This window comes from Hippocampus comes, unplaced genomic scaffold (assembly GCF_001891065.2).
Source record: "Hippocampus comes isolate QL1 unplaced genomic scaffold, H_comes_QL1_v1.1 scaffold154, whole genome shotgun sequence".
NCBI lineage: Eukaryota > Metazoa > Chordata > Actinopteri > Syngnathiformes > Syngnathidae > Hippocampus > Hippocampus comes.
Window position 1 is genome coordinate 267,867 of NW_017806278.1, and position 15,135 is coordinate 283,001.

Genomic DNA, 15,135 nt, shown 5'->3' on the forward strand with positions numbered 1-15,135 from the left:
ATAAATAGCAATTAAATTACAGCACATTCTCTGTTTTATCCAAATTGTTTGTTTTAAAACAAGTATTCCTTAGTTTAGTATCCGCACATTGTTTTTGTATACATTTTTAAAACATATATTGTGGCAGTCATAAGGAGCACACACGATTGACTGTAAACACGTCTTTATTCCACGACTGCCGACAAGTGGATCTATTCTGAACAAGGACAGAATAGTGTCCGTCATAATATTTATTAAAAGAAAAATAAATAAAAGTCTGCGAGAGAGAAGCCCGACCCGAACCTGTTTTACTTCCGCATTCCTGTCGTTTTGGTCCGGAGCAGAAATTGCACGTGTGACCGCAAGTGGAGCTGCTTCGACGCTGCGCCGGAGTTGTCACGCTCAGCGGCTTTGCACGTGTGACCGCTCCACAAAATTTGCTCCGGTGTAAAATACATCGCAACAAAATATTTCGGTGCAGCGTCGGACCAAATGTGTGCCGTGTGAACAGGGCTATTGTAGGAAAGCCAAATGGCTTGGCCCTGGGACTTTTAGTTTAGGACTGGTAGTTCTCCGGAGGTTGGCTCCTTGAAAAGTAGCCCTTGGGACAAAAAAGGTTGGGCACCCTTGCTCTACACGAACGAATGCAAGACACCCAGCCGTCAAACTCAAAGTCCGCAGACGACACCAGTCATCTGTCTCATCAAAGACGGCGACGAGTCTGCGTACCGACAAGAAGTGGAGCAGTTGGAGCTCTGGTGCAGGCAACACAATCTAGAGCTGAACACGCTCAAGATGGTAGAGATGATCGTGGACTTCAGGAAACATCCTTCACCACAGCTGCCCCTCACACTATCCAACTGCCCTGTGTCAACCGTCGAGACCTTCAAGTTCCTGGGAATCACAGTCTCCCAGGACATGAAGTGGGAGGTCAACACCAACTCCATCCTGAAAAAGGCCGAGCAGAGGATGTAATTTCGGAGGCTGCTGAGGAAGCATGGCCTGCCACAGGAGGTGCGAAGACAGTTCTGCACAGCAGTCATCAAATCAATCCTGTGTTCTTACATCGCGGTTTGGTTTGGGGTTGCCACAAAACAGGACAAAATCCGACTGCAACGGACAGTTAGGACGGTGGAAAAAATTCATTAGCACCGCCCCACCCACTCTTGAGGACTTGCACACCACAAGAACCAAGACAAGGGCACGGAAAATCCTACTGAGCCCCCGCACCCTGCCCACCACCTTTTCCAGCTACTCCCCTCAGGCAGGCGCTACCAACCCATGCGCACCAAATCCAGCAGACATTTAAACAGCTTCTTCCTCCTAGCCATTAACTTAAACACTAACCCAAATCGACCTGTAAAGTGGCTCTTTGTAGTTTTGCACAACCCTGTGGAACAGCATTACCGTAATAATCATTGTAGCTCCAGCTCTGTACTCACTTGAACCACTGTCACTGATCTATATTCCACAGCACCAGACACTTTAAAGGGCTCAAGGACATAATGGCATAATTGCACACTTGTTGTACTACAAATACTGCTACTGGTCACTTTAAATTGGTTAAATGATTTTCTGCACCAACTGAACAACTGTTCTAGTATTGTATTCTACCACTGATCACTTTAGCTCTGCTTGATACTTTGCATGCACATTGTTTCACAGTTGTCATTGGGTGGTACCACCGCACAACGGAGTTAAACCTGGACAAATTGAACATTTATTGAATATAAAAAGGCTGAAAGTAGAGTCCACAAAAAAAAAACAAGGGGAAAAATATATGGTAGCAATGAGGGTGCCAGTGTCTCAAATACAATCGTTCCAGCTTTGTGCTGGATAGAGACATTGTGCATTGCAGCGATGAAACGCACTCCTGAGAAAATCTTCTCCAAAACAAGGCAGATCATTTTCAACAGAAGAAACTCGATCAGATCCTCAAACCAGAGGCACTTATCTCTTCTCAATGTCAGTTTGAACTATACAAAAGTTATCCGGATGCAGTTTTTCCTTTTTGTTTTACCCATGAGTATATTTTGTCCTGTTTTGTGTTTCGGAGCGATTTGGTGTTGTTTCACCTGAAATTATGAATTAATTAATTCATTCATTTTCCGAACCGCTTGATCCTCACCAGGGTCACGGGGCGTGCTGGAGCCTATCCCAGCTTTTTTCGGGCAGTAGGCGGGGGACACCCTGAATTGGTTACCAGCCAATCGCAGGGCACACAGAAACGAACAACCATTCGCGCCCACACTCACACCTGGGGACAATTTTGAGTGTACCATCAGGCTGCCATGCATGTTTTTGGAATGTGGGAGGAAACCTGAGGACCCGGAGAAAACCCACGCAAGCACGGGGAGAACATGCAAACTCCATACAGGAAGGCCGGAGTTGGAATTGAACCCGGTATCTCTGCACTGTGAAGTCAACGTGCAAACCACTTAACTACCGGGTCGCCCCACCTGAAATTAGTTTAGCTGAAAAAAGTTTATCACTGAAATGATTAAAAGTTAAGTTGAACAAAATTAAGTTTATTTTTTTGTACTTTACTTTTTATGTAGGGCAAATACAGATCCAATTCCACTTGAAGTTAGGATGCGGTGTTCAACAAATAAAAACAGAATACAATGATTTGCAAATCATGCTCAACCTGTTTTTAACCGAATACACTCCAAATACAAGATATTTAACATTCACACTGCCAATTTGTTTTTAGCAAATAATCATCAACTCTGAATTTTATTGCTGTAACCCTTTCCAAAAAAGCTGGGACAGGGTCATGTTTACCTTTTTTTGTGCTTTTTTAAGCGTGCGGGTGCATGTGTTCAAAGGATTGAGATAGACGCAGTTCACTTCCTAAAGGTTGAAGGGCATTCTTCATGAGCACTCGATGCTTTGAAATAAGGCCAGTATCGGCCCACTACATCCATATATCCATCCATTTGCTGCCGCTTATCCGGGGTCGGGTCGCGGGGGCAGCAGCTTTAGTGGGGAAACCCAAATTTCCCTCTCCCTAGCCACTTCTTCTAGGTCTTCCCGGCGGATGCCGAGGCGTTCCCAGGCCAGCTGGGTGACATAGTCTCTCCGGTGTGTCCTGGGTGGACCCCGAGGACCCCAGTGGGACATGCCTGAACACCTCACCAGGGAGGCGCCCAGGAGGCATCCTAATCAGATGCCCAAGTCACCTCATCTGGCTCCTCTCGATGTGGAGGAGAGCGGCTCTACTCCGAGCCCCTCCCGAGCTTCTCACCTTATCTCTCAGGGAGAGGCCGGACACCCTGAGAAAACTCATTTCGGCCGCTTGGATCCAAGATCTCGTTCTTTCGGTCACAACCCATAGCTCGTGACCATAGATGAGGGTTGGGACGTAGATCGACCAGTAAACTGAGAGCTTAGCCCTTTGGCTCAGCTCCTTCTTTACCACGACAGACCGATACAAGGTCCGCATCACGGCAGATGCTGCACCGATCCGCCTGTTGATCTCTCGCTCCCTCCTGCCCTCACTCATGAACAAGACCCCAAGATACTTAAACTCCTGCACTTGGGGCAAGATCTCCTCTCCGACCCGGAGAGGGCACTCCACCCTTTTCCGACTGAGGACCATTGTTTCCGATTTGGAGGCGCTGATCCTCATCCCTACCGCTTCACACCTGGCTGCGAAACGCTCCAGTGAGAGTTGGAGAGCCCTGATTGAAGGAGCCAACAGTACCACATCTGCAAAAAGCAGAGATGTAATACTGAGGCCACCAAAACGGACCCCCTAAACGCTTCGGCTGCACCTAGAAATTCTGTCCATAAAGGCAGTGATGGCAATGGCGAGTGATGAAAAAAAGCGGAAAGGGGCGTGGCCTGGACGGGGGCGTGGTTACTTACAAAAGTGGCACAAAACATGCTGAAGATGACGTGTATTGAATTTACACACTATTTGAAACTTGAACAGAAAAAAATCCCAAGATTGCCACTGTTCTTTCAAGTGAAAATTTGTGCAATTTTGCTTATGCATTCCTGGTGAGCACCAATATGTAAGTCCAAATTTGCTGCTCAAAATCAAAACTAAAAAAGGAAACACATTCCCTGCAATATTTAAGATTTGTTCATGACTTGTATTCATAAAGTGTTGTGTAAATGTGATAAAAAGCTATTGATTCTTACCTCATGCAGTGATAGTGAAGTCCCACACTGTTTACTATATATGGGTTATGAATGTATTTTATTATATAAAGTGGATGTCTATTTACAGTATATACAACAATATACAGTTTCATGGGGTAGAATACTTTATTTTCTCTTCATTTTAAATTTTTTAGCAAGCGCTAAAAGCTTATTGGTCCTCTCCGTCTTTTTCCACTCTCATTTTAGCCAACCCTCTTGTTTTTACACATGCTCCAGGCTGTCGAAAAGAACCTCCAAGAACCAGTGCCTGAAAAAAATTTAACTCCATTCAAGAAATGTCTATGCAACAGAATTCATTCATGCATATTATTGAACATTCAGACTTTCAATCAATCTTTATATATTCATTGATATATTAGGAATTTTAAAATGAAATACAATATGCAGTAAGATTTTTAGAAAAGATGAAAAAGGCGAACACGGATTGGTTGGGATTTGCATTTGCCGATATAGCGACCAATCACAAGAAGTAAGACATCATACACGTCCAATCGCAGGGCTGTTTACAAACGGAAAACGGAGAGACTGATCGGGAGAGCTCATGAAAACTCGACGATAAGGTACCTGACCCCCCCTAAAATTTTCTCAACAGATTTAGACGATTCACAAAAATGATCAATTTAAGAAATAAAACGGCGGATTTCCGCGTATCCGCGGAAAATTGCCATCACTGTAAAGGTTATGAACAGAATCGCGACAAAGGGCAGCCTTGGCGGAGTCCAACTCTCACTGGAAACGATTCCGACTTACTGCTGGCAATGCGACCCAAACTCTGACATTGGTGGTATAGGGACCGAATAGCCTGTATCAGGGGGTTCGGTACCCCATACCCCCCCATCCCTAAAAAAAGACTATATTGGGGTGTATATCACTGTTGAGATAGAATATTGCCTGTGTCGGGATATAAATTTGTATCCATATCACACACCTCCTCCTGACTCCAAATGTATTACTTATTAGGAGCTTGCTCTGAGACAATTGCTCAACGAGGGAGCCTCAGGCCTCGTCTCAGTGCCTAGCCTACTAGCGGCAGGGTTACCAGGTGTACGCCATGCACAAGACAAAGGAAAAAACAAACAAAACTTTTGTTTCAAAACCAAAAAGACTGGCACACCCTCACTACCTGTGCCAAAACAACTTTGAGACGAAAAGGTGGTTAAAGTGATGAAAGCACGCAGACAGAAAAAAATAAATAAATACCCCGGACAGTTTTCCGATATTCAGTGCAGTCGTGTTTGCAAATCGAGGATTGGGAAAACGTGAGAAAAGAACTCATGAAGAACCATCATTATTGGCTCGATGGACAACCAAGAGACAATGATTTTCAATTTTGCACAGCATTGAACTATTCAAACACTTATCAGCTCAACTCTTTTTCCTCCATTACACAAAATAACTGTGACTTGCTAAATCGTGTGGATTATCATCCTTAAATAACTTGATTTTAAGAAACCACAGTTGGGAAATTAACTGTCAAACGTGTGAGATTGATTTCACTAAAACAGAGAAGAAAGACAATTGAAAAAAAAAAAAACTTGCCAGCAACATTAAAACTGTGGTGTTTGATCAATAAATCATATCTATGTTCGAATTTGAAACGCAGTGTACACTTACTCTTTTCAGGGGAACTGTGCTTCTAAACCAGTTATAGTCTGGAGAATCTTTGATTTCTTCCATCTGTTGAACACATTCAGAAGAAAGAAATAAGAAAACCTTTATTTGTCTCATAATGGAGAAATTCCTAATTTACAGCAGCAAAATTATGAAAGGGAGAAAGTAGAAGACAAAAAGTATATAAATAAAAACAAAATATAAAATATAAGCATATTAAAAATGGGTGAGTGGGGGTGAGTCCATCATAGCTGTTAGCTTAGCTAGCATTCCCCAGTTGCCCACCTCGTCCAGAGTGTCCAGGGAAATGAAAACTTGAAAACTACAAATTGCAAAATTACAGCCATATGCTAGGTCTAGACAATGACAGCTTTTTAAAAAGCACTAAAAATACATTAAATTCACAATTGAGTTGAATGCCCCATTCGAAAAATGAATTGCCAACTTTGGCAATCGTTTGGGTTTGCAAAAAAAATTACAGAATAATAATTACCGGTAATATTAATAATAATGATCATTTTTAAAAATGGAAGGGGGAGGTTATCATGGGGTCATGTGGTCGAGGCTGTGGGCCGTCAGGCACCTACTGCTGATCAACACCACAGGTTGTCCAAAGCACTTTATTTGAAAAAATATGTGTACACCGGAGGCACGTCATCTTACAGGAATGTTTTTCTTTTTATTAAGTAACTTACTTTAACTTCCAGAATCTCTTGCCGTACCCTGGCCAACGGCAGAACCGAGTATGGTTTTTAGCTTTTGGTAAAGTTTTAAATTTACACATGTTCTGTTGTACCCGCTACCTTACGCTATGCTAACCTGAGAGAGTTCGTCTTTCCGGTCCAGGATCCAAATTCACAAACTCCCTTTAAGGTGTTTATATACTGCTTAGTTTGGCTATACAGACACTCCCCGATTTACGAACATTCGTGTTACGAACAACGGTACATACGAACATTTTTGCGGTTACAGGTATGTCGAAAAATGTTCTCGGACAGAGATGCTGTAAGTTAGATTTTGTATTGCGCGACTTTTTCCGAGTACTATAGTACTTCTTTCCGCCGTTAATACCGACGTGAGGCGCTGTGAGAGGAGGAGGAGGAGGAGGAAAGGCCTGTCCCCATGAAGAAGTTCGAGACGGAACTCTTGGCCGAGGGGTTTTCTCATAGATAAAGCCATCACACTCTTCGAGCAGCAAGACCCAAATATTGAACGTTGCACAAAGGTTGCAAATCAAATGAATGATGCCATACAGTGCTACTGCATCATTTATGATGAGAAAAAGAAGAAAACTGTGCAATCGTCGTTAGATCGCTTCTTTCGGCCAGTGTCTACTACACCCTCCAAGGAAGATACTCGTCAATCCTCATCTTCTTCTCCTGGACCCTCAACTTCTTCCTTCATTGATGTTACGGAGGAGGAAGTAACTCTTGAAGCCCATTCCAGCGGCGACGAAGACCCCCTCGGCCCCATGATATAAAATCCTCCTCTTCCTTCTCCTCCCCCTCCATCATCTCCTTAAGCCTTTGAGTACATCTTCCAAAAGTAAGTTAAACTTCATTTTATTATACTTATATAAACCTTAAACATACTTATATAAGCCTTAAACTTACATTCCATACAAAATATAGCACTGAAGCAACTTACGAACGAATTCAGCTAACGAACGATCCTTCGGAACGTATCTCGTTCGTAAGCTGGGGAGCGTCTGTATACTTGACAGTTTAATTGAATGTTCACTCGCCAGCTAATGATTCCCATACAAGCACAAACACTAACGGGTGTTGATCTTGAAGAATGCACTTCTCGAAGAATGCACTTCTCTGTGCTCTCCTCAGTGACAGTGCACTGCAAAAGTATTGGAACGGCAGTCTATTTCTTTGTTTTATTGTGTACTGAAAACATTTGGGTTTCATTTCAAAAGATGAATATCACACAAAAGTTGAGAATTCCAGGAGAAAAAACTAATCATGAGAAATGTCATCATACGAGAATGATCCAAAACACACTGCCAACACAACAAAGGACTTCATCAGGGAGAAAAAGTGGGCGGTCTCACACTGGACAACTCAATCACCGTAAGGCCAAACAAAAAAGATTGTGTGTTTCCGGTCACATGAAATTTCAGCATAGGGTTGGTACGTCTGACAAAGTTTTTTTTTTTTTTAATCCTTTTTTCCCCCCCATCAAAAATTTAAACAAAATAACCATAAAACATAAAACAAGAAGATATTGAACCCGCCGCTCCGCGGCCGGCGCCGCCGCCACCTATTTAGTTTTCTCCCCGCTCCAGATTCGGGGGGCCGGGGTGCGCCGCCGCCTCCGCCGCCGTCCTGCTCCGCCTTCGGTTTTTACTCGGCCCGCGGTGTTCATCAAATAGTTCGCTATATTTTTTTCGAAACATCAAAGGATGCTATTTTCTTAACATTACGGTGCGAGCACGCGACTGTAACACAGAACACGCGGTTTAAACTGTCGTCGGAGCTCGCGGCCGCTTTTTTTTGACGTAGAAATTCTCGGTCGGTCGGGTTACCGGAAACACGCTACTTTTTTTCTACGCCTAACCCTCCACCCCAGAACTGAAAAAGGCGGCAATAAACTAAATATGCCACAGTCTTGTGAAGCCACTGGGTTGCAGCAGACTTGATGCAGTTATTGCAAGTAAGGCTTATGCCACAAAATATGAAATGTTTTTCACTTTAAGATAATTTAATAATAATAATAATTTAATAAACTTCAAAACAGTGGCTAAGGAGATTTGTTGCGTTGAAGCTCGTTTAATTTTTTTCCCCTTCCTTGAGGAGTTTTTGCAGAACAATTGGTGCAGAAACAATGCAAAATGTCTTCCTCTAAAACAGTGAAGAAATGCCACGTGGCAAACTGATGGTGTGGTTTCGATTACCAAATTAGGTGCATGACGCTAAATTCATGATGACATGCGTTTCATTTATGGAACTATTTTATTAGTTTGTTTTTTTAAAAATGTTTGATTAAACTTCAATGGACTGGATTATGAAATTCTGAAATATATAATGAGCATCATACTCTCTGTTTTACCAAACAGAAAGATTTGCAGAGAACATTTTTATATAAGTAATTGTAGACAGACAGACAGATATTGTCACTTTAGCATTTTGAGAAATTGCTGAAAAGTAATCTGTTTACTGCTAAAACACTGGAATAATTCATATCCATATTGATAGAGAAAAATTATTTTAAGAAAGACATGTACACACGCAACATCAGTTCACAATCACGGCACTTTCACAAACATTATTTATTTCTGTACATTTCTATGGTATTTTAAACTTAGACTAAAATATAAATAATACAAAATAACATACAATACAAACATAAGTAAAGAATATTGGAGGTTGGTTGCCTGTAATGCAATGCCTATTGAGCAACTGCGTAACACAGGAGTAATGCAGAGCCAACAATGTAGTTTGCCCAATGTGCCGCAACGCTTCACAAGTCGTCATCTTCCCATCACTACTGCTCAGCTCTTTAACAGTTCCGATCGATTCGTTGTAATTGTTTAATAAAGGTGAAGAATTTCAAAGAGGCTCGAAAGGAAAACGTTTGAACATCACTACCAATAATTACTGAAATACAACCAATTCAAGAGTGAGTACAAGAAGGCATAACTGCAATGTGTATTTATTTATTTTACTTCATTTATTCAAATGTGGTAAATATGACGTTCTCGTTTGATGCAATTATGTTCTCGCTCAGCAATAATAGAGCCACCAGTCACAATCATGGTGTTATTTTTTTTAAGGTACATTGAGTGGTATACGAATGAGTGGTACGAAAAATGTTTGACTCATATACGTCATGTTTTTGGCTAACTTACAGCATTATTACACCATCGTTACCTAGTTAAGGCATTCACTTTTTAACAAATGTGACATGCAGCAATACAAGGTTATCGACCGTGCGTATGTTGATTTACCGTTTGGTTGCGGGTGTTCGCTAACGCGTCCATTTCAAACAGTTTAGTCGCCCACTTCGTCACATGACTTGAATTTGTCAGCTTCCGCCATAGCTTCCGCAAACAACATCGTGCTTTATGTCTTTTTCTTCGTTAAGGTGAATGACGCTTGGCAACCAGGGTAAAGCCACATTACCGCCACTTATTGGACTGCAATGTAAGTGTGCAGCCCGTCTCTCTCTCTCTCTCTCTCTCTCTCTCTCTCTCTCTCTCTCTCTCTCTCTCTCTCTCTCTCTCTCTCTCTCTCTCTCTCTCTCTCTCTCTCTCTCTCTCTCTCTCTCTCTCTCTCTCTCTCTCTCTCTCTCTCTCTCTCTCTCTCTCTCTCTCTCTCTCTCTCTCTCTCTCTCTCTCTCTCTCTCTCTCTCTCTCTCTCTCTCTCTCTCTCTCTCTCTCTCTCTCTCTCTCTCTCTCTCTCTCTCTCTCTCTCTCTCTCTCTCTCTCTCTCTCTCTCTCTCTCTCTCTCGAGCGATAGAGAAACGTACACACACAAACTGACAGTAATTTGTTTCTCTCTTCTTTATTTGACGTTGATAAAGAGAACCACCATCTGATGGCAAAGGCAGCGCTGCAATTTTTACATGATTTAGAGTCGTTGTTGAAGCAAAGTACCGGGAGAGCAGTAATGCGCCATGTACCGTTGACGCTGCCGAAAATACGACAGAAGAAGAAGATGAAGCCAACGTCATTCAGGACTTGTTCCGCCCGGAATATCAGCATAGGATGTGGCGCTGCACGTGAATTTGAATACAGTATCGTCTTATTTTACAGCTAATTAAATTTACCATGTGTTGCTACGTGCCATGAAGTGTTGTGAGGAATCATTTGAAGTCGTGTTATAATTTTAAATTAGTTTCTCTCTGATATATCTACTCAGCTCGCGATTTTTAGTTTACAACGCCTGCCAATTCACAGGAGTATCGCAGGTGTGTTATGTGCTACATTGACAGCTTCCATTGTACTAACACTGTGCAGTGTTCGGCTTACTGTCTCCTGTGTCATTGTCGGTCTCATATTGTGTATACATCTTTTATGTTTTAGGGTTCACGATGGGACATCCTAGTCTGGATAGGATCATTGAACTGCAGAAAAATCCAGCCAATATTAGAAACCTTTGCATTTTGGCACATGTTGACCACGGTCAGTTTATTCCTTGGCCTTTCCATGCATTTTAATTGGAGTTTGACAATGGACACTATACAAATGAATGTAATGCTATTCTCAAAATATGTTGACCCAAAATCAAGAGTAGACATATTCACTTAATAGCACTGTAAGATTATCAATTTCCTCCGATTTAAAATAACATTCTCAATGGTGGTATGTCCTACGTTGTCAAAATGTCAACTCGCCACGTTTTCCCAAACAAGTTCGTGGCATAATCTGAAATAGTGGTTTGATAAAGAAAAGAAAAAAACTAACATTCTGATCCTTTGTTAAGCTTGTTGTGGTATTAAAAAGTACATCTATATTTGTTTGTTCAGGTAAAACTACTCTTGCGGATTGCTTAGTGGCAAGCAATGGTATCATATCAAGTCGCCAGGCAGGGAAGGTACGTTTTTGTCTGCTTATGGTATAAGATATAAAATGTTCTCCCTCACCCTGTTAACAAAAAAATGAAAGAGCCACTGTCTAATTTAAAAGGTCAAAATCCTCTTGATTTCGCCCTCTAAACCAGATTTTGGCAAAGTCCGGCACGCCCACGGTCTTTGACCTGTAAAATGTCAATTATGTGATGCATGTTGACAAATTTGCTTTAATTTTACGTGCGCACGTGTGTACGCTGGTACAATTGAGGTAGCAAGCAAGCAGGCGCTGTGGCCTGTGTCTGTGGCGTTGCCAACTTTGTGAGGTTTTGACTGTGGGGTAATTTAGTGTAATTTCATCAAATGCCTCCCACCTGATCAGCTCAGAATGTCTTTTAAGAATCCAGTAAAATGACACACTTGTAAGAGGAAAACTCCAAAATATTAGGTCTCTATTTTCAATTATTTTCTCATGAAAAATCACTGAGAGTAGGGTAGGTTAGACATTTTTTGTAATCATGTTCTGAAAATACTTTTTTAAACATCAATATGTGGAAAACTATCTCACCTGTAGTTTTCAAAATTCGATAGTCACTACCTGTTACTACTAGCCTCCAGATTTTGAATATCAGGCATGGCGCTTAATAACTTTGTATGGTAGGTACTTAAACTTCTCCCAAAATTTGGCTTGTCAAAATAAAATTTGAAGAGTTGTTTAGCCCCTATTTTTGCAGAATATAGACTTCTCTCACTTTTGCTTCTATCTCTGGTGGTAGGTTAAACAGTCTCTGAAATATACTCTCTCTTTGTTAATCGGTTTCATAGAAATTAAGGCTCAAAAAGGAAGTAACCCATAAATGCACTGCACTTCAGAGCCATATTCCACAAGAATAACAGAAAGTATCAGTTCCAGGCTTACTTTATTTAAAATATCAGATTCTTTTTAAACTCATATATAAATTGCAGCGTCACCGCCAGCAGCATCGCTGAGCTGGACTGCATTTATGTATAACGGCAGTTTTTTGCCGTATTTTTTCTCATACGGCAAAAAAAAAAAAAATGTTCCCTTGGGTCAAGACCGCCCCACTATTTGAGAAGGACTGCTCGGAAGGATCTTCTTCTTTTCCTTTCGGCTTTTCCCTTCAGGGGTCGTCACAGCGAATCAGTTGCCTGATGATGCCTGATGATGAATTTTGGTAATGAATTGGATGTGATGATGAATGTTGGTAATGAATTGTATGTGTTTATCCGGAGCAGCCATTTTACCTAAGAAAACGCTCAGGGCACACTCCCAATGAAAATATATAAATAATAGTGATCTCTGCTCAATTTATTGATCGATTGACTTACTCAATCTGAAATCTGGGCCTGTTTAATTTATCACAAAGGATGTACGTACATACTGACAGGAATGACAACAGGTGGATTCAGGTCGTTTTCTTTTGGTGTGTGTAATTCCTTAGTATAATGACAGAGCATTTCATTGTTCTGCCTTACAGTATACATTGCTGCCATAGAAAGATGAACAAATATATACAGTATTTGTAATTGATCAGCACTTTCCGTCGAATTAAGAGAAATTAGAAATTTTCCTCAGCAGCCCTGATCTCCCACACTCCACTTAACCTGGCATGGCACCTTAGTTGGGAATCAATGTTCTTTATAACATATACCTTAACTTGATCTGCTTTCTGTTTCCTCATCATGTTCTGGCTGGTGCTAATCTTCCAGCTAAGGTATCTGGACAGCAGAGAGGATGAACAGATCAGAGGAATTACCATGAAGTCCAGCGCCATCTCGCTTCATTACCAAGAGGGTAAGATTGAGAGATTCAGCATCAGTCAGGTGTGAAAAATCTTGCCCGTATTAGTTTTAGAACCTTTTGGATTCTGGTACATGTTGACCACAATGAGTTCGCCTTTCACTTTGCACACTTGTATGCCTCTGTTCAATTCAATTTCATGCAGTTGATGAATTTTCTAATATAATAAAATTAAGATACCATGGTATCTAATCCATTTTTCTTTCCAACATCCTCAAGAAAAGAGTTGCCTAACAAGTGTATTGACTTTTTACAAAACAACAATTTGAGGACTTCAGGTATGAATTTGTAATTAATGATCGTACTGAGCTAGAGCGAGGTTAAGATATTATTGATATTGCTGCCTCCGACAAATGCCTTGTGTCTATATTTGTCCTATTAATCGAAGTGAAGCCTTTGCTTTGTCATGCTTGACCATCACATCCATCACAGCTCACTCTTTTTCTCGGTTTGCTGTTGTGACAATGCGAGCCCGAGAGCAGTTGTGACGTCAATTTCAGCATACCTGTCAACCTTTCGGAGCGCCAACCCATATAAACTACCAAAAAAATCTTTATAAATATATATATAAATCCTTATAACATACCAAAGCATTTTATATGTCAAAATAACGGCAGAAAAAAACCCACGAAATTTTTAATGATATTTATTGTAGATCTCCATAATACAATGGCAGGTGAATGTCTAATCATCATTGATAAATGTGTTTCTGTCATGTTCCGTATTTGGCAGCAGGTGGCAGGCGTTCATTCTGCTGCCTGCACACCTGCTGCCTATTTGTCAATCATTACACCTGCTATATCTAAGCACTCCAGCTTTCGTCTCATTGCCGGAGTATTGCTTGCCGTGCCACTGTTATTGCCCATGCTCGTAAACCATATTCGATTGTTGTTTGCTACACGTTCGTCATCCCATTGGGGATTATTCTGAAAATATACTTAACCTAGTAAATTGTCTTATCTTTTCCTTGCCGTTTTTTCGCAAGCGTTTTGTTTTTCGCGTTTCATTATATCCTGGTTCTCGTTTTGACCAGCGTTTTCTGTTTTCCATTAGACGGAGTTTTTTCGTTTGTAACAAATATTATTTTGAGACAATAGCCTTGTCAGTGTCTGCTACTTCGGGATCCACTTATTCTCGTTCGCACTGTTGCGTACGAAGCAGTTCTTTTCCCTGCCTTGTACGCAACGTGACAGTTTCCTTGTAGATTAGAACTTGCTTGTACACTACCGAAGTATGGAATGAATACTCTGCTGTTTTCAACTATGAACCGCGTGATTTACTGGAACGTTACGGGAAATGAAAGCATTCGAGTAGACGAGCACCATTCTGGGCAAAAGCAAACGGAACTACCTGTTAGGGGAAAAAAAAAAACAAAAGAACCGGAAATTTTCAGAATCTGTTTGATTTGTGCGATATGGCCATATACGTAAGATTCACCACAAAATACGTATAAAATATGGCTAAACCGTATGAGTTGACAGGTATGATTTCAGTCAACAGCAGAGGACAGTATAGGCACCCCCCTGATATGGATGACAATTGATGAATTCATCTGTTTAATTCTCTTTCCATGAATCAAAATACTGGATTTGGATTAGTGGAGGAACATCAAGGAACATCTTTGTAATTTAGTTCCCCTGTAAGGTGACTTTAATGGCACCTTTTCTGACGTTACTAATGTCGGCTTTGCATTTATATAATGTAACCTTACTCCTCCACAACTAGATATTTTAGCTTTGACCCCATGTCGTGTCCTGAATATGCTGTTGCACTCCATTTCAACAAGCTTACTTCTGTCAGATTTGGCGAGTGACCACATCTCATTACCTTTAGACTGTCTGTAATTTTCTGCACTGCTGCACCTGCACTCATGAATTCGCCACGTTGCTTTGAAAAACACTCATTTATTGGAGATAGCTTTGGGTGTCAGGTGCGACTTTTCAAGTTATAAGCCTACACACAAGTGTTAGTCTCGGGCCTACACGCGCGCACACACACACGCACGCACGCACGCACGCACGCACGCACGCACACAC

At 41.4% G+C, this 15,135-nt stretch overlaps 2 protein-coding genes across 6 annotated transcripts in view; one reads left to right on the plus strand and one right to left on the minus strand.

Annotated features, from left to right (window-relative positions):
- spg21 (SPG21 abhydrolase domain containing, maspardin) overlaps positions 1 to 9,837 on the minus strand; it is a 23,208-nt gene extending 13,371 nt beyond the window's left edge. For 2 of the 3 annotated variants that reach the window (XM_019857856.1, XM_019857855.1), the window contains exons 1-2: positions 9,716 to 9,837; positions 5,764 to 5,826 (exon numbers count right to left, since the gene is read on the minus strand). In XM_019857856.1, coding sequence (XP_019713415.1) covers positions 5,764 to 5,826; positions 9,716 to 9,748 — 96 coding nt within the window. In that variant the 5' untranslated portion in view covers positions 9,749 to 9,837. Of the gene's footprint in view, positions 1 to 708; positions 788 to 5,763; positions 5,827 to 9,715 lie in introns of those variants that run through there. The other variant, XM_019857857.1, reaches the window with a different exon arrangement.
- A 3-nt stretch (positions 9,838 to 9,840) lies between these two features.
- Positions 9,841 to 15,135, plus strand: part of efl1 (elongation factor like GTPase 1) — a 79,101-nt gene continuing 73,806 nt past the window's right edge. Inside the window, exons 1-4 of one of the 3 annotated variants that reach the window (XM_019857851.1) lie at positions 9,841 to 9,911; positions 10,793 to 10,891; positions 11,236 to 11,303; positions 13,009 to 13,093. In XM_019857851.1, the coding sequence (XP_019713410.1) occupies positions 9,857 to 9,911; positions 10,793 to 10,891; positions 11,236 to 11,303; positions 13,009 to 13,093 (307 nt within the window). In that variant the 5' untranslated portion in view covers positions 9,841 to 9,856. Of the gene's footprint in view, positions 9,912 to 10,254; positions 10,683 to 10,792; positions 10,892 to 11,235; positions 11,304 to 13,008; positions 13,094 to 15,135 lie in introns of those variants that run through there. The other 2 variants (XM_019857850.1, XM_019857849.1) reach the window with 2 other exon arrangements.